A 17,831-nucleotide genomic window follows, 5' to 3' on the forward strand; every position below is an offset into this window, starting at 1 on the left:
AGCAAGGCATTTGACAAGGTGCCCCATGATATTCTTGTAAAGAAGCTGGTAAAATGCGGCCTTGACTATGCTACCACTCAGTGGATTTGTAACTGGCTGACTGACCGAACCCAAAGGGTACTCATCAATGGTTCCTCTTCATCCTGGAGAAGAGTGACTAGTGGGGTGCCACAGGGTTCTGTCTTGGGCCTGGTCTTATTCAACATCTTTATCAACGACTTGGATGATGGACTCAAGGGCATCCTGATCAAATTTGCAGATGACACCAAACTGGGAGGCGTGGCTAACACCCCAGAGGACAGGATCACACTTCAAAACGACCTTGACAGATTAGAGAACTGGGCCAAAACAAACAAGATGAATTTTAACAAGGAGAAATGTAAAGTATTGCACTTGGGCAAAAAAAATGAGAGGCACAAATACAAGATGGGTGACACCTGGCTTGAGAGCAGTACATGTGAAAAGGATCTAGGAGTCTTGGTTGACCACAAACTTGACATGAGCCAACAGTGTGATGCGGCAGCTCAAAAAGCCAATGCAATTCTGGGCTGCATCAATAGGAGTATAGCATCTAGATCAAGGGAAGTAATAGTGCCACTGTATTCTGCTCTGGTCAGACCTCACCTGGAGTACAGTGTCCAGTTCTGGGCACCACAGTTCAAGAAGGACACTGACAAACTGGAACGTGTCCAGAGGAGGGCAACCAAAATGGTCAAAGGCCTGGAAACGATGCCTTATGAGGAACGGCTAAGGGAGCTGGGCATGTTTAGCCTGGAGAAGAGGAGGTTAAGGGGTGATATGATAGCCATGTTCAAATATATAAAAGGATGTCACATAGAGGAGGGAGAAAGGTTGTTTTCTGCTGCTCCAGAGAAGCGGACACGGAGCAATGGATCCAAACTACAAGAAAGAAGATTCCACCTAAACATTAGGAAGAACTTCCTGACAGTAAGAGCTGTTCGACAGTGGAATTTGCTGCCAAGGAGTGTGGTGGAGTCTCCTTCTTTGGAAGTCTTTAAGCAGAGGCTTGACAACCATATGTCAGGAGTGCTCTGATGGTGTTTCCTGCTTGGCAGGGGGTTGGACTCGATGGCCCTTGTGGTCTCTTCCAACTCTATGATTCTATGATTCTATTCTATGATTGGTCAATCCCCTGGAGGTTTTGGTAGATTGCTGGCTCCTCCATCCGGCCCCTCCCCGTGTCCTGTAGATTGCTAGAACGGAAGTGATGTTGTCTCCTTAGCGATTAACCCCTGAGCGCCTTTTTTCATTCATTAGACCTGAAAACACCCCCCCCAAAAAAGGACGTTCCTCCCTTAAAAAAAGCTCAACAACTTTGACCTGAACCTCCCCCACCCCCAGGGGTAGATCACTGCCAGATTTTAATCATGTGAGTAGATCGCGGTCTCTTAGAAGTTTGACGTCCCTGCAATAAAAAGTCTCCAAACTCTGCTGCAAGTCCTTCAAATATTTATTTCTGAAGGCAGATGCCATCCACAATAGCTCATGGCTGAAGATCCCCAAGATGTGGGGTGGGGGGATCCGTGAGCCCAACTCCCACCAAACCATATATTCCCCCCACCTCCCCAGCATTCTTAAGGGGAGGGAACTGCTACGGGTTCTCTGCCTGGTCACCCACACCACAAGGATCCAGAGGAGCAGAGCTGATCTCCGTCAGGTTGCCTCCCTTAGGGAGGGAGGGCCGGCACCTCTGTGCAGGGACCACTGCTCCCCACCCCCAAGTCCCTGCCAAACTGGGCGCCTCTAGCTACTCGAGGAAGCGGATCTAGGCCACCCCATTCCGTGGCCTCAGGTTGACGGGGGGTTTTCTTCTGGGCTGTTCTCCTCTTTGTCAGTCGAGTCCTCCCCCTTCTTCTCTAGTTCGAAATTCTGAAAGAAGAGAAGAGAAAGTTGGAACAGCAAAACATCAGAGAAAAAGGCCAGTCCACCTCTTGAGGGGGCTCCGGCATGGAATCTTTCCTTCCTAGTCCTTCTCAGTTCCAACAGCCACTACAGGCAGCGGCAATAGAGGCACCAGTTTGCGTCTGCCTATCTGAGTTTGTCCATAAAGAAGGCTGATCGCCGAAGAATGGATGCTTTTGAATTCTGGTGCTGGAGGAGATTCTTGAGAGTCCCATGGACTGCAAGAAGATCAAACCTATCCATTCTTAAGGAAATCAGCCCTGAGTGCTCACTGGAAGGACAGATCCTGAAGCTGAGACTCCAAGACTTTGGCCACCTCATGAGAAGAGAAGACTCCCTGGGAAAGACCCTGATGTTGGGAAAGATGCAGAGCACAAGGAGAAGGGGACGACAGAGGACGAGATGGTTGGACAGTGTTCTTGAAGAGACCAGCATGAGTTTGACCAAACTGCGGGAGGCAGTGGAAGACAGGAGTGGCTGGCGTGCTCTGGTCCAGGGGGTCACGAAGAGTCGGACACGACTGAACGACTAAACAACAACGCGAGTTTGAGATTGTTTTCACTGTATTTAAATTACTGTTCTTGTATTAATTTTTTTGCAAAGCACCATTTGAACACAGGGCATACACTAACTATTAAGTACGACTACCACCCATCCCAGTAAGGAGGCAGCCACTGTTGCCATCACCCTGTTCCTCCTGCCACAGCACCTGGCTTTTCCGTCACAGAAGAAACAAGGGCCCTGCTGCTCTGGCTGTTTTCTATTGCTCGATCCCTGACAGCAGCTGCTCTCACCTGCAGCCAGAAGCGAGAGTAGCAGGGAAGAGCAGGTATGGCCACAGAGGAAAAGGAAAGCAGCCGGAGCCCGTAGCTGCTGAAAGCGGAAGTGCGGCAAGGGTGGGACTGGCAGCTGGGCCCATGAGCCAAGGCGAGGTGTGGAAAGGGGCTCCTCAGCTGCAGCCAGCTGTAGCGGCTGTCAAAACCAGAGGTCACTACAGGCTCACGGGGGATTCAAAGCATTCCAATCACTGTATTTTTCACTCTATAAGATGCACCTTCCCCTCCTAAAAAGTAAGGGAAAATGTGTGTGCATCTTATGGAGCGAATGCAAGTGGGAGGCTCTGCTCAGTGCTTCCTTTAAAGAGCCGCTGCCCTTCTCCCTCCTCGGGGAAAAGCCCCCAAAAGCCGCACACACGCTCCGTGTGCCCTTTAAAGGGAGCGCAGCTCTTGGGGGAGCCTTCCTCCCACTGCCCGGGAGAGGCTGCACATGGCTATCCCATAAGCCAGGACAGCAAGCAGGATCGCTGCGCAGCATTCCCGCTTGCTGTTCTGGCTTCTGCCTTAGCCACGTGAAGCCTCTTGAGGGCAGGGGGAGACTTCTTCCTGCTGCCCTGAAGAGGCTTCGCGCGGCTATAACAGAAGCCAGAACAGAAAGAGGCTATCCCAGAAGCCAGATCCCTCTTGCTGTTCTGGCTTCTGAAATTCAGAATATTTCTTTTCTTGTTTTCCTCCTCCAAAAACTAGGTGCGTCTTATGGTCTGGTGCATCTTATAGAGCGGAAAATACGGTAAAAGGAAGTTCAGTTGCTGTGATCCCTGCATTGCAGGGGTTTGGTCTAGGTGACCCCCTTGGCTCCCTTCCAACTCTATAAAGTGCTGGGTTCTATGCTCTTCCAAAGGAATGCGGCGCAAGTCTCCAAGGGCTTGGGTGCCTCACAAGGACAGGGTGCGGGAACACACTGGGGAGATTTGCTCTTACTTCCAGTTCCTTCAAGACTTCATCCATAAAGTCTTCTGAATTCTGTTTGTAGGCCACAGCCAGCTTGATGGCATCGTTGAAGACCTGGTGGGAGAGGAAGGGAGACCACTGAAGAGATAATAAGGTGGGCTCTGGGTTTCTCCCACCCCGTAGGAGGGCAGCTGCCAAGCCGATTCCACCACTCATCAGCTCCTCCCCCCAGGAAGACTGCCAGCCGCCGGTCCTGCCTCCCTCCCAGGCAAAAGCTCTCTCCTACCTTCACCACATTGGTGCCATCTGCAGCAGACACAAAATAGAAGGGTAGGTTGAACTTCCGCGGAAAGCTGAAGCCTTTCTGAGTCACCTTCATGTCGGCTGGAGGAGCAAAAGAGGAGGTCATTGCTCAAGGAGCCATTGTGGGGAAGGCACACTACCTGGGTACCGCCCGCTTGATCATTTAAAAAAGCAAGGCATGCAAGTTTAATAAAGCGCTCATCTTTCTCCCCATTATTGCTATTGTTTAAAATACAAAGTCTACTACAATGATGTTGCAAAACTGCTCCATGAATAGGGGGCAGGAAGGAAGGTGGTTGACGTCACTAATGCTAGCCACTCAGTGCTGTGCCCAACCAGCTTCTGCAGAACTACCTTCCTCCACTGGCTTCGACCCAGGAAAGAAAGCAGAATTCTTTACTGAATTCAGTAAAGCAGAATCCTTTACTGAATTCAGAAAAGAACTGGCTGGGAAGTGATATATAATGAACTGAAAAAAATGTTGAAATATACATTTGTTAAAAAACCAGAAGCTTTTTTGTTAGGAATGGTTGGAAATGAAATAAATAGAAAGGACCATAAATTATTTTTATATGCAGTAACAGCAGCAAGAATACTACTGGCCCAAAAATGGAAGCAGGAAGAATTACCATCGATAGAAGAATGGAGAATGAAATTAATGGACTACGCAGAATTGGATAAACTAACAGGAAGGGTCCGAAACCGACGAGATCACAAGTTTACCAAGGACTGGAGTAAATTTGTGGACTATATGAAAAGCATATGTGATACACAAATAATGTTTGTGGGTTCACAGGAAGCTTTGTGAAGAAATAATATTAGAAACACTTTAAAAAAGGGAACAAGGGAATAGGTTTATTCAAAATAAAAGGCAATGTTAAATTTAGAATTGCGGACAGAAGATTAGAAAACGGAAGATTCGCAGATGAGTTGAAGAAAGTCAAAAATTATGTATTTGTGACAATATTGAAAATGTATGTTTAAATCTTCTATTGGAAATTGAATAAAAATAATTTTAAAAAAAGAACTGGCTTTCTGGGCAGGGTTGACGCCAGCGGAGCAGTGGGAGCTGGTCAACTCAGGCTAACGGGGCACTGCCCTGCCAACCAGTCGGCCCTCAGCCAGCCGCCTGTCAAAGATTCTGAAGTCCAGAGGCCGAGTGCTGAGCTGAAAACCAACATGTTAAAGTGCCTGACACTCCTGTACACTCTTTTTGCCCCCTCCTTATCTTTGATATGAGGGATTTCTCTGTTCCCCTCATTTAAGTGTGTGCTGCAGGGGAGCACAGCAGGGCCTTTGCAGTGGTGGCACCCCATGCGCAATAGCCTCCCTTTCTGCAAGATTGTCACAAGAGCGCCTGGACTAAAATTGTCTATTGACAACTTCACTCTTATGGCTTATCACCACAACAGCTACTCACTTTGGGTTTTAGTAAAGCAAACAGTCTAATTTGTCAGCACCCATGATATCGAGCGTCAGAACAACTTGGCCACAATAAGGAAATTCTGCCTGTGGTAAGACTATTTACCACCTTCCCATTTCGACTCTCTGGCACCCTATCTGCATAACCTAGTGATTTTAAAATACAGATGCGCTTTTGCTCTTGCAAGATTGAATGTATTGCCCTCAGCTGTACTTGAGGGACGATTCCAACAGATTCCTCATGAAAAACACTTCTGTCCCTGTGGAGATGGCAGTACCAATTTGGTGGCACATGCCCTTCTGGTTTGCACTCTTTATAAAGACTTGAGGAATGAGGCTCTCACCCCTCTTTTATTGTCCATTCCGGGTCGCCCAGCCACTGCCACAGCATCCTTTCTCTTAGCAGATCAAGAGAAGCAGGCGACAGCAAATGTTGCAACGTTTTTATCTGGGGCAGTTGGAATAAGAACCCATATTTGACCATTGATTCAAAACCCTAAAATGCATTTTATATCATTGACTTTTTATTTCTGTTCTTTGTATATCGTATTGTTGTTTCATTGCTATGGCCGATGGCTAACGCAAATAAAGATTCATTCATTCATTCAATAGCCCTCCCTTAGGAAAGCCTGCCTGGCCACCACACGGTGTGCCGTGTGGCAGCAAGCCGGGATTTCTGCTTGTCTTTGCTATGCGGGAAAGGAAGGGATTCTCTAACCACTGAACCCATTCTGCTGCCCAACAGATGCGCTTAATTCATGTGGTTGCAGGGGCTTGTGAGCTTTGCTTTTACAACTAGGTGGCGCATCGGAAGATGGCTGACAATAACATCTCTCCGACCCACACGAGGTAATTTGGAGGCTATGATGGGGGTAATTGGCCTCCTTAACCCCCCCAGGATTGTGTGGGGGGACGGCCCTTGCCTGCTGTGCCCTATACCACCCCCGAATTTGTGGGGGTGGGGGCACTAGGCACAAAGCCCTCCTGTGGGATTCCGGCACTCCTGGACGCCGTCCCTGATTTGCGCCGCTAGTTGCAAGCATCTTCAAAAGAAACAATTTGGACGAGATAAATTGCACATGCTTCGAGGAAAAAGGGGAGTAAAGACTGCTGACAGAAGAGATCTCTGATAACAAGACAAGAATAAAACATGAGAAGATACGTCAAGATACCGTATGACTGAGGGGGGAGGGGGGGAAAACCTGCCTTCCTTTTTCTTATGTGATTTAACAAGAATCCCCTCCCCTAATGAGTCAGAAACTAAGGACTTAAACTGTGGATTTAAGGCTGTGTGGAGATAAACTTTAGAACCAAAGCAATGTTTCAAGATGAAGCTGGAAAGCTAAGAGTTTTGGAATGACGCAGTTAAAAATGCCGTCGCCATTTTGGGAGGCATTGTTGGAGCTCTTGGGTCTGGGAGGAAAAAGAGAGAAATAGAGTTGTTTACATATCGTGGATCAACTCCTCGGTGGGACTTAAGAGCGACAAATGCCAAATTTATGATGGAAAGAGCGATGCTATCTACGAAGGACATATATGGAAACCATCTGGACTTAGTGGAGGAACGGGAAATCCACACAGGATTATTATTTTGCTTATCGGCTTAAGGAGACTAACAGAAGAGATCGTAAAGGAAAAATAGAAATTATATGAACAAGATATGATGTGGAAACACCAAGATAAGACTGGATAGAATTATGAATTTTGTTTGGACTGATTGGGACTGATTTGGACATTAACACAGTAATAAGAAGATGATCTGAATCCCCCTTTGGATCTTGAAGTATGGGTTCCCCCAACAAAATTTAAAAATTTGGCTTTGTAATTTGGAATTTATGTGATGTGATTTAATTTGATGTGATTGGCCAGTTAATAAAAATTATTTAAAAAAAAATACAACTATAGGCCAGCACATATCTGGTCTCTCCCCCAGAGCTTCAAGGAGACCCACCGTCGATTTTGTTGGCAACCACGATGCAAGGGATCTGGGGGCGGAATTCCCGCAGCTCCTTGTACCAACTGCTCAGGTTCTTGTAGGTGACCTTTCTCTGGACGTCAAAGACCTGGCAAGAGAGAGGGAAGAGCCCATTGGAGACACAGGTACCCCTCTGGCCTGAAGTAGTTAAGAATCCAGTCCAAACCCCGGCAATGCAGGAATCACAGCTAAAGAATCCATTAAAGATGGCTATCCAACTTCTGCTTAAAAACCTCTAAGGGAGGAGAGTCCACCACCTTCTCAGGAAGCCCGTTCCACCGTTGAACGAATCTTAAAGCCAGAATCATAGAGTTGGAATGGACCCTGAAGATCATCTTGTCCAATCTCCTGCAATGCAGAAATATGCACCCGTCCCATGCAGGGATCAACTCGACCTAATGTTTAGTTGGAATCTCCCTTCTTGCAATTTGAAGCCATTGGGTTGGGTCTTCCCCTCAGGAGCAGCAGAAGAGAGGGTAGGCCCCGAACCAGTAACTTGAGGGGCTGGCTGGGGGGGACGGGGACGGCAGAATTGCAGGGTCCAAATGCCTCCAGGGAAAAGCATGCTCTGCGGAAGCTAGCAGGAATGCCAAAGTCCTCCAGTCTTAAACGAGGTCGTACTTTGCAGCATGCAAAGAGTGATCCTTTGCCCCACGGCTGACCAAGAGAAACCACAGCGCAACAGACCCACAGCTGGGGCAACAGTGCCCCCTCCCAGCAACTGAGCTATTGGGAGCTCCTTATTTATTCAATTTATATTATCATTATTATTTATTTATTTAATTTCTACACCACCCTATACCTGAAGGTCTCGGGGCGGTTCGCATAAAATATCAAATACATAAAATCAAAACAAAAGCGACCCAATTAAAAAGCTCTAAAAAAGCCAGCATTTTTTAAAAAGGATATAGGATGTAGATCAAGTTAGGCAAAGGCCAGGCTGAAAAGGAACGTGTTTGCCTGGCACCTAAAGGTGTATAATGAAGGCGCCAGGCGAACTTCCCTGGAGAGAGTATGCCACAGATGGGGAGCCACCGCAGAGAAGGCCCCGTTCTCGTGTTGCCACCCTCCTGACCTCTCACGGAGGCGGCACATGAAGAAGGGCCTCAAAAGATGATCTCAGGGTCCAGGTAGGTTCATATGGGAAGAGGTGGTCCTTGAGGTACTGTGGTGCCTCGCAAGACGAAAAGAATCCGTTCCCCGAGTCTCTTTGTCTTGCGGTTTTTTCGTCTTGCGAAGCAAGCCCATTAGCGGCTTAGCGGATTAGCGCTATTGGCGGCTTAGCGGATCAGTGGATAAGCGGTTTAGCGGCTTAGCGGATCAGCTGTTAAGCGGCTTAGCGGATCAGCTGTTAAGCGGCTTAGCGGATCAGCTGTTAAGCGGCTTAGTGGATCAGCTGTTAAGCGGCTTAGCGGCTTAGCGGCTTGGGAAAAAGGGGGGGGGGAGGAAAAAACCCCGCAGGAACTCGCAAGACATTTTCGTCTTGCGAAGCAAGCCCATAGGAAATTCGTTTTGCGAAGCACTTCCAAAACAGAAAACCCTTTCGTCTTGCGGGTTTTCCGTCTTGCGAGGCGTTCGTCTTGCGGGGCACCACTGTACTGTGGTCCTGAGCCGTTTTAAGGCTTTATAGGTCAAAACCAGCACTTTGAATTGGGCCCAGAAACCAATTGGTCGCCAGTGCAGTCAGACCAGGATCAGTGTAAGATGCTCAAACTGTCTTGTTCTGGTGAGCAACCTGGCCGCTGAAATCTGCAGCAGCTGAAGTTTCCGAACTGTCTTCAAAGGCAGCCCTATGTATAACGCATTGGATGTGCAAAATTCTGCACAGGATTTCCTACTGTAGAATCCCAGCTCTGCAGAATACTCACATCCCATAACACGAGTCGCATACGGTAGTCTAGGCTGACCCAGAACAAGCAGGGGCAAAGACGCAGCTCCGTGGGAGAGCTTGGCGAAGCACACACAGCACAGCCCAAGCCAAAGCCTCGCCCGAACTTCTCAAAGCCACACCAGGCTTCCCCGCTCCCAGCCTGCCACCCCTGGTGCCCCCTCTGCAGCCCCCGCCCCAAAGGAGCCCACCCACTTACCATGATGCAGGCGTGAGCCTTGTAGTAGTAGGATGCATGCATGCTCTGGAAGCGCTCCTGCCCAGCCGTGTCCCAGAAGTCTGAAAAGCAGGAATGGCCCACGGCTGCATTAACCACAGCGGGGAAGAAAGCTCCACTTCTAGCTTACTAACTTATGGTCTGTGTGTGTGGTTTGGGAGCTGCACGGCCAGGGAAAAAACAATGCTATCCAGGGTTGTAAAGACTGCAGAGAGAATTATTGGGTGCCCTCTTCCCACCTTAGATCAAATCTATGCTGCCAGGTGCCATAAGAAAGCGGCAGAGATAGCGCAGGATAGTACGCACCCCGGAAATGATCTCTTTCAGGTTCTGCCTTCTGAAAGAAGGTATAGGGTTATAAAGACCAGGACTAGCCGCCTGAAAAACAGTTTCTACGCTAATGCAATTCTGGTTCCAAACGCAGCATAAGGGGTCTCTGTAGTATAGTGTTTTTTAAAATGGGGTTTTAGAGTTTTTAGGGGGTTTTGAATGTTTTATGTAGTTTTGTAGCAGTTTTATGTAGCTTTTATGTAGTTTTATGTAGTTTTCTGGTAGTTTTCTGGTAGTTTTATGTAGTTTTCAATTTCATTGTTCCGCAAGGGACAATGACAATAAAGATATCGTATTGTATCGTACCCAGAGGTTTACAAAGTTGATGCAGGGTTTAATCTGCTCCCAGCCTATCTTAACTTCTAAGGTTAGCGCTGAGGTCGCTTCGTGATAATTCTATCGCTTTACATTTCTTGGAAACCGGAAATGCCTCTGAGGTTTTCTGATGATCAAAGTGGTGTGCAAATGAATAAATAAAGGAATAAATCTCTAGATCAGCAGTTCTCAACCTGTGGGTCCCCAGATGTTGTTGGACTACAACTCCCATCATCCCTGAGCTCTGACCTTGCTAGCTAGGGGTGATGGGAGTTGTAGTTTAACAGCATCTGGGGACCCACAGGCTGAGAAAGGCTGCTCTAGAGACAAGCACACTCTCGTCACAGAATGCTTCTTGAGAGTTTAGCAGGTGAAGGAGGATGTAGAAGCTCTTGCTCCATCGCCAAGGGCAACAGGAAAACAAGGCTTCCTGTCTGTGATCAGCCTGGCTTATCTTTTCCCGGCCCCAGCTAGCCCACCCCTGGTAGCCCACTACTGGGTGGGGTGGGGGTGGGGGAAAGGAGGAAGCAAAGAAAATTTAATATCTCACCAAACTTCTGTATTTACTCCCTGATGATGAGCCTGAGTAAACCAAAACTCACTGGGTGTGAAACTTTTTCTCTTACCTGCTTTGCTTTCTGTGCTCCCCCTCCCCCCCCCAAAAAACTTGCCCAGGGTCTCCTCCTCTTTTTTATTATGTATTTCATAAAAATTATGCACTGCTTGATTATAAAACAAACAAACAAACAAACCTCAAAGTGGCTTGCAAAAAACTTATCAACAAGACAAGTTAAGAATAATTTGAGACTTTCGAAAAGTGAAAATAACAATAGGCTGAAAACATATTAAAACTCGCATCAACTGGGTTTTTAACATCTATATGAAGCCGCTGGGAGAGATCATCAGGGGGTTTGGGCTGGATGTTCACCAGTATGCGGATGACACCCAGCTCTACCTCTCTTTCAAATCAGAACCAGCAGAGGCAGTAAAGGTCCTGTGTGAGTGCCTGGAGGCAGTTGGAGGATGGATGGTGGCTAACAGATTGAGGTTGAATCCTGACAAGACAGAAGTACTGTTTTTGGGGACAGGGGGTGGGTGGGTATGGAAGACTCTCTGGTCCTGAATGGGGCAACTGTACCCCTGAAGGACCAGGTGCACAGCCTGGGAGTCATTTTGGACTCCCAGCTGTCCATGGAGGGGCAGATCAGTTCTGTGTCCGTAGCAGCTGCCTACCAGCTCCATCTGATATGCAGGATGAGACCCTCCCTGCCCGCGGACTCTCTCACCAGAGTGGTGCATGCTCTGGTTATCTCCTGTTTGGACTACTGCATAGCGCTCTACAAGGGGCTACCTTTGAAGCTGACCCGGAAACTACAACTAATCCAGAATGCGGCAGCTAGACTGGTGACTGGGAGTGGCCGCCAAGACCATATAACACCGGTCCTGAAAGACCTACATTAGCTCCTAGTACATTTCCGAGCACAATTCAAAGGGTTGGTGCTGACCTTGAAAACCCTAAACGGCCTTGGCCCAGTATACCTGAAGGAGCATCTCCACCACCATCGTTCTGCCCGGACACTGAGGTCCAGCGCCGAGGGCCTTCTGGCGGTTCCCTCGCTGCGAGAAGCCAAGTTACAGGGAACCAGGCAGAGGGCCTTCTCGGTAGTGGCACCCGCCCTGTGGAACGCCCTCCCACCAGATGTCAAAGGACATTCAGAAGACATCTGAAGGCAGCCCTGTTCAGGGAAGTTTTTTAATGACTGATGTTTTAACGTATTTTTAATCTTCTGTTGGAAGCCGCCCAGAGTGACTGGGGAAACCCAGCCAGATGGGCGGGGTATAAGTAATAAATTATTATTATATTATTATAATGCTAAATACATCATAAATGAGCCACCATAGCTGCTAGAGGACCATGAACATTTGTGTCCCAAGCTTTTTAGACTTGTTGAAACGCAGGGGGCGCTGTGTGTTAAACCACAGAGCCTAGGACTTGCCGATCAGAAGGTTGGCGGTTCGAATCCCCGCGATGGGGTGAGCTCCCGTTGCTCGGTCCCTGCTCCTGCCAACCTAGCAGTTTGAAAGCACCTCAAAGTGCAAGTAGATAAATAGGTTCCGCTCTGGCGGGAAGGTAAGCGGAGTTTCTGTGCGCTGCTCTGGCTCGCCAGAAGCGGCTTAGTCCTGCTGGCCACATGACCCGGAAGCTGTACGCCAGCTCCCTCGGCCAATAAAGCGAGATGAGCATCGCAACCCCAGAGTCGGCCATGACTGGACCTAATGGTCAGGGGTCCCTTTACCTTTACCCATATACGAAACCCAAGGGGCATACTGGTTGCCACATGTCATTTCCCTCCCCAGCTCTCCTACTACCCCACTAAACTTTGCATGAATCCACTGGGAGGTTTCCTGATCTGAAAAGCGCAAGATGCAAGCAACTTCCCCCAGAGCTGGTGCCACTCCGAAAGGGAGTAGGAGAGACCCCAGTTCCCAAGTCCCACGGGGCCCAAAGATGCCCTGCCCAGCAAGGCTCTCACCCACGAGGATCGTCTTGCCATCCACAGTGGCTGTATGCTTGTAGAGTGTCAGGGCGAAGGTGGAGAGCTGGTGAGGCTTGCTGCGGGTGCGAGTCAAGGCGCCTTTCAAGCAATGTCACCGTTTTTTAATCTAACCGAGAAACCTCATTTCAGACGGCCATCATTTCGCTGTTAAGCAATAGATGCAGCCGTCAGCTGCATGCCAGGACACCTCCCTGCCCTTTTATTGCTTATTTATTTTATTTATCTACGGCTCTACATCAAAAGATCTCAGGGCGGTTCACGGAATAAATGCAGGATAAAAACAAGTAAGTGAAACAAAACAGCAAAACTATAATGCCCCCCCCCCGACACATTTAAAAGGCTGTAGAATATTAATCCACCAAAACCCTGGTTGAAGAAAAATATTATAAGCAAAATGACTGTTAGGTATTTAAACCATTTCCGCTCCCTATCAAAGAAAAGTGTCTGCCCAAAACACTTAATACTTCATTAATTAATATAAGAGAAGCTTATATTATACACCTATTGCTCAGGCGAGGGGGTTCACTTAAAAGGTGAAACTAATATATAAGATGTCACACTTATAACAAATAAAGGCTTGACATATCTCGCTTTGCATGTCATAAGTCTATCTCATATATTAGTTTCACCTTTTAAGTTGAATTACTGAAATAAACGAACTTTTCCATGATATTCTAATTTTTTGAGTTTCACCTGTATGTGGAGGGGTGTATACAGTATGAAAAACGGATAAGCTGCAGACAGAATTGTAGAAGGGACCCTGGGGGTCATCAAGTCCAACCCTTGCAATGCAGGAATTACGCAGCTCTCCCATATGGGGATCAAACCTGCAACCTTGGCATTATCAGCATCGCGCTCTAACCCAGGCTTTCCCAAACTTTGGTCTCCAGCTGTTTTGGGACTACAATTCCATTCCCATCATCCCTGACAACTGGTCCTGCTAGCAAAGGATGATGGGAGTTGTAGTCCATAAAGCAGCTGGAGGCCCAAGTATGGAAACTGCTCTAACCAGTAAGAGCCGTTGCCGTGAGTGAAAGGGAGTTTTAATCTCAAACAAGCAAAGGAATTAAATGCCACCGCCATCCCCACCCCTTTCTGGGCTGCAGCTTGTGTAAGTTTGCAAGATCTCAAAGGATACAACCCATCCAGGAGAAAGCGTTCCATTAACCTGAAAGAGAAGGAAACAGAAGCCTAGTGAGGAATGGGCCCGTTCAGAAAAATCACAAAGGTGTAAAGATAAAAAGGCTTTTTTGGCCACAGACTCTTCCCCCAACTCTCAGTATAATCTGCATCCTCCATTCTGAGCTGCGCCACAGAATACAGACTTTTTGGGTACTTGCCACAATGGCTACACTCTACTTCTGGGGCCAATGGGAGTTGTAGTCCCAAATCAGTGCCAGATTTATGTATAAGCTAAACAAGCTATAGCTTAGGGCCCCACTCTCTGGGGGGCCCCCAAAAATTGAAAGGCAAAAAACCTGGATGTACATTTCCAAAATAGAAGATGAAAAACCAATAAAATAAAACCTACATCCAGCAACAGTGTTTTGTGTTGTGTAGGCTCCTATGATGTAAGTCATGGGCCCCGCCTGCTAGCCTGCTCCCTAAAATATCACTGGTTTAATATACTTCTTCTTAATTGTATTTCACTATTTATATACAGTGGTACCTCTAGATATGCACACCTCCAGTTGTGTATCCTTCAGGATGCAGATGCTGCAAACCCAGAAGTATTTTTCCGGGTTTTGCTATGCGCGCATGTGCAGAAGCGGTCCCCCCGGTTGCGGAAACCTCGGGATCCAACCAGAGCTCCGGAACGGATCCTGTCCACAACTGAAGGTACCACTGTACTACTTCTTAATTGTATTTCAGTTCAACAATTACTTTGATAAAATACATATTTTGTGATGTGCAAATGGCTTTAGAGACCTATTAGGTCCATAAATGACCACGTAGCATATATTCAACACAAAAAAACAGCGGCAATTTGTTGTTGGCAAAGGACAGCCAGACACAGAAAGGGCCCCATTACCTTCAGGAGCTTAGGGCCTCATGAAACCTAAATCCGGCCCTCTCCAAAACACAGAGAGGGGGCCATATATCTATGCTGCCCGTGCAAAACATAACAGGTTTTAGTAGCCCTGGACCTCCATAATGGCAATGGAAACGTCAGCGACGGAAGCAAAGCGCAGAACCTCCGGGCGGGAATAGTCAGATAAGCCAGACATCCTTTGGGACTTTTTCTCGGCCACTCACTTGGACTTCCCCACTGCGCTGTCCCCAAGGCAGATAATCTTCACGTTCTCATCAGCGTCGTATTTCTCCTGATCCAGCTCCAGGCTGGCGTCTCCATCGGCCATCTCCTCGGCCATCAGGCTTTGGCAGGATCAGCGCGACACCTGTAAGGCCAGAGGGAAAACAGTGGAACTCTGCATCCTATTACGCCTGGTACCTGGCAACCCTCTTTTCCACTGGTAGGCAGACTAAGGCCCGGGGGCAAATCCGGCCCAATCGCCTTCTAAATCTGGCTCGCGGATGGTCCAGGAATCAGCGTGTTTTTACATGAGTAGAATGTGTCCCTTTATTTAAAATGGATCTCTGGGTTATTTGTGGGGCAGAGGAATTCGTTCTTCTTTTTTCGTCCGAGGGACAGTAGACCGGCCCCCGGCTGAAAATTTTTGCTGACCCCTGGCGTCTTTTCCCTGCCCAGACTGGAGCTTGCCACAGGGCAAAGGGGATGCCGAATGCTCCAGTCAGGGTTAGGTCTTACCGTAAAGCCTTGAAGCGATTTAGACTCATTTTTTTATTTGAAATGGCAATATTAATTGATAATGAAATTAAAGAAAATCGCAGCTTACTAAGAGGCAACAGGCAGACAGCCTTTGCAATCTAAAAGACATGGCACAAAAGGGAAACGAATTAAATTGATTAGGTTTCCCACGGCTTTTCCCACTAAGAAAGTCTGGAGGCAATTTACAATCAATCATACACACACATTAATAAAACTGAATAAATGATATTACTGCATTTATAGCAGATTTAATTTTGCAAGCATGTCACTGGTGCAGACCCAATGCCAAATGGCAGCCCTTTTATTGTTTTTATATTTGCTGGAACCTGCCTGGGTAGAATGGCAGAGGCAACCCCATCCTATGCCCTTTTAAAATGTGGCTTCTTTGGCGGGGGCAGGGGGGGCGTGTTACTGGATTGTTGTTTTTATTTTGATCTTATATACTGTGGTTTTTATGTTGATCTTTTTTGTGAATTGACCCGAGACCCCCAGGTATAGGGCGGCATATAAATTCAATAAATAAAAAAAAAACATAAACCGTCAGATGGGTGGGGATACAAATAACAACATTATTATTAGTATTACTATTAGAATCTAGGGGTCCCACTACCAAGCCTGATGCTGTTTTGAGAAGTTTTTAATGTTTTATGTGCCTTTAATTCTGTTGGGAGCCAACCAGAGTAGCTGGGAAAACCCGGCCAGATGGGCGGAGTAAAAATACTGTAAATTAGTAGTAGTAGTAGTATCAGTGCTTTTTTTCTTTAAAAAAATGTTTAGGGGTACTCTCATTTTCCGACTCATATTGAAATACTGCCCGTCAATGAGGCCAAATTTAGATTCACCAAATGTTTAGGGGTATGCGTACCCCTGCGTACCCCAAGAAAAAAAGCACATTATTATTATTCTTGACTGCTGGCACCACCACCAGTCAGGACCACCTGTGCATCATGGAGCCCACCTGGCACCAGAATGAGCCCCCCACCAAACCAGGCATCTTTCCTGGCTGTGCTGCACCCCTATTATTATTATTATTGATCGCTGGCACCACCACCAGTCAGGACCACCTGTGCGTCATGGGCACAGGCATGCAGTGCCCACCTGGCACCAGAATGAGCCCCTCCCCAACCAGGCATCTTTCCTGACTGTGCTGCACCCCATTATTATTATTATTATTATTATTATTATTATTATTATTAATCGCTGGCACCACCACCAGTCAGGACCACCTGTGCGTCATGGGCACAGGCATGCAGTGCCCACCTGGCACCAGAATGAGCCCCTCCCCAACCAGGCATCTTTCCTGACTGTGCTGCACCCCATTATTATTATTATTATTATTATTATTATTATTATTATTAATCGCTGGCACCACCACCAGTCAGGACCACCTGTGCGTCATGGGCACAGGCATGCAGTGCCCACCTGGCACCAGAATGAGCCCCCTCCCCAACCAGCCATCTTTCCTGGCTGTGCTGCACCCCTATTATTAATTATTATTATTAATCATGATTATTATTATTGACCGCTGGCACCACCACCAGTCAGGACCACCTGTGCATCACAGGCACAGGCATGCAGTGCCCACCTGGCACCAGAATGAGCCCCTTCCCCAACCAGGCATCTTTCCTGACTGTGCTGCACCCCATTATTATTATTATTATTATTATTATTATTAATCGCTGGCACCACCACCAGTCAGGACCACCTGTGCGTCACGGGCACAGGCATGCAGTGCCCACCTGGCACCAGAATGAGCCCCCTCCCCAACCAGGCATCTTTCCTGGCTGTGCTGCACCCCTATTATTAATTATTATTATTATTATTATTAATCGCTGGCACCACCACCAGTCAGGACCACCTGTGCGTCACGGGCACAGGCATGCAGTGCCCACCTGGCACCAGAATGAGCCCCCCCCCAAAACCAGGCATCTTTCCTGGCTGTGCTGCACCCCTATTATTATTATTATTATTAATTATTATTATTATTAGCTCTTTGCCACCCCCCCCCCTTTGCCTGCCTCTAGCAGGGCAGCCCCCCTGCCCATAGGGGACCAGCAGAGACACCCCCCAACCTGGGGGGGGGTAATCTCCCCACCTCCTAAGGCGAGGGGACCATGAAGCAGCACCCCCCCAGGGCCGGTGCCTCGGTGCCCCCCCAGCCCCCCAAGTGGGCAAAGCGGAGTGGACCTTCCCCCCCCCCCGCACCTCTCCGAGCCCCCGAGGAAGAGGGAGGCGCCTTCTTCGCCCCCTTCCCCGCCCAGGCGCCGCCTCGCCCGGCCCAGAGGCTACGCGAGGCCGGGGCGCCCCGCGCGGGAAGGTAGGCCTCGCCGGAGGAAGAGACGGAGCGCCGCGTCGCCCGGGAGACCGAGGAGGGAGGGAGGG

General features: G+C 48.1%; 1 protein-coding gene across 1 annotated transcript; it reads right to left on the reverse strand.

The window, feature by feature from the left end:
- Positions 1 to 1,455: 1,455 nt before the first annotated feature.
- On the reverse strand, positions 1,456 to 17,801 carry LOC310743084 (rab-like protein 2A). Its single transcript, XM_083573182.1, has 9 exons — positions 17,655 to 17,801; positions 14,915 to 15,057; positions 13,797 to 13,826; positions 12,635 to 12,714; positions 9,438 to 9,517; positions 7,327 to 7,438; positions 3,937 to 4,034; positions 3,681 to 3,764; positions 1,456 to 1,890 (listed from the first exon to the last, which is right to left on the reverse strand). Exons 2-9 carry the CDS (start codon positions 15,028 to 15,030, stop codon positions 1,810 to 1,812), a joined length of 681 nt encoding a protein of 226 aa, XP_083429308.1. The 5' UTR covers positions 15,031 to 15,057; positions 17,655 to 17,801; the 3' UTR covers positions 1,456 to 1,809.
- Between the last annotated feature and the right edge of the window lie 30 nt (positions 17,802 to 17,831).

Source organism: Podarcis filfolensis (genome assembly GCF_964270895.1).
Source record: "Podarcis filfolensis genome assembly, chromosome: 10".
In the NCBI taxonomy this organism is placed as follows: Eukaryota; Metazoa; Chordata; class Lepidosauria; order Squamata; family Lacertidae; genus Podarcis; species Podarcis filfolensis.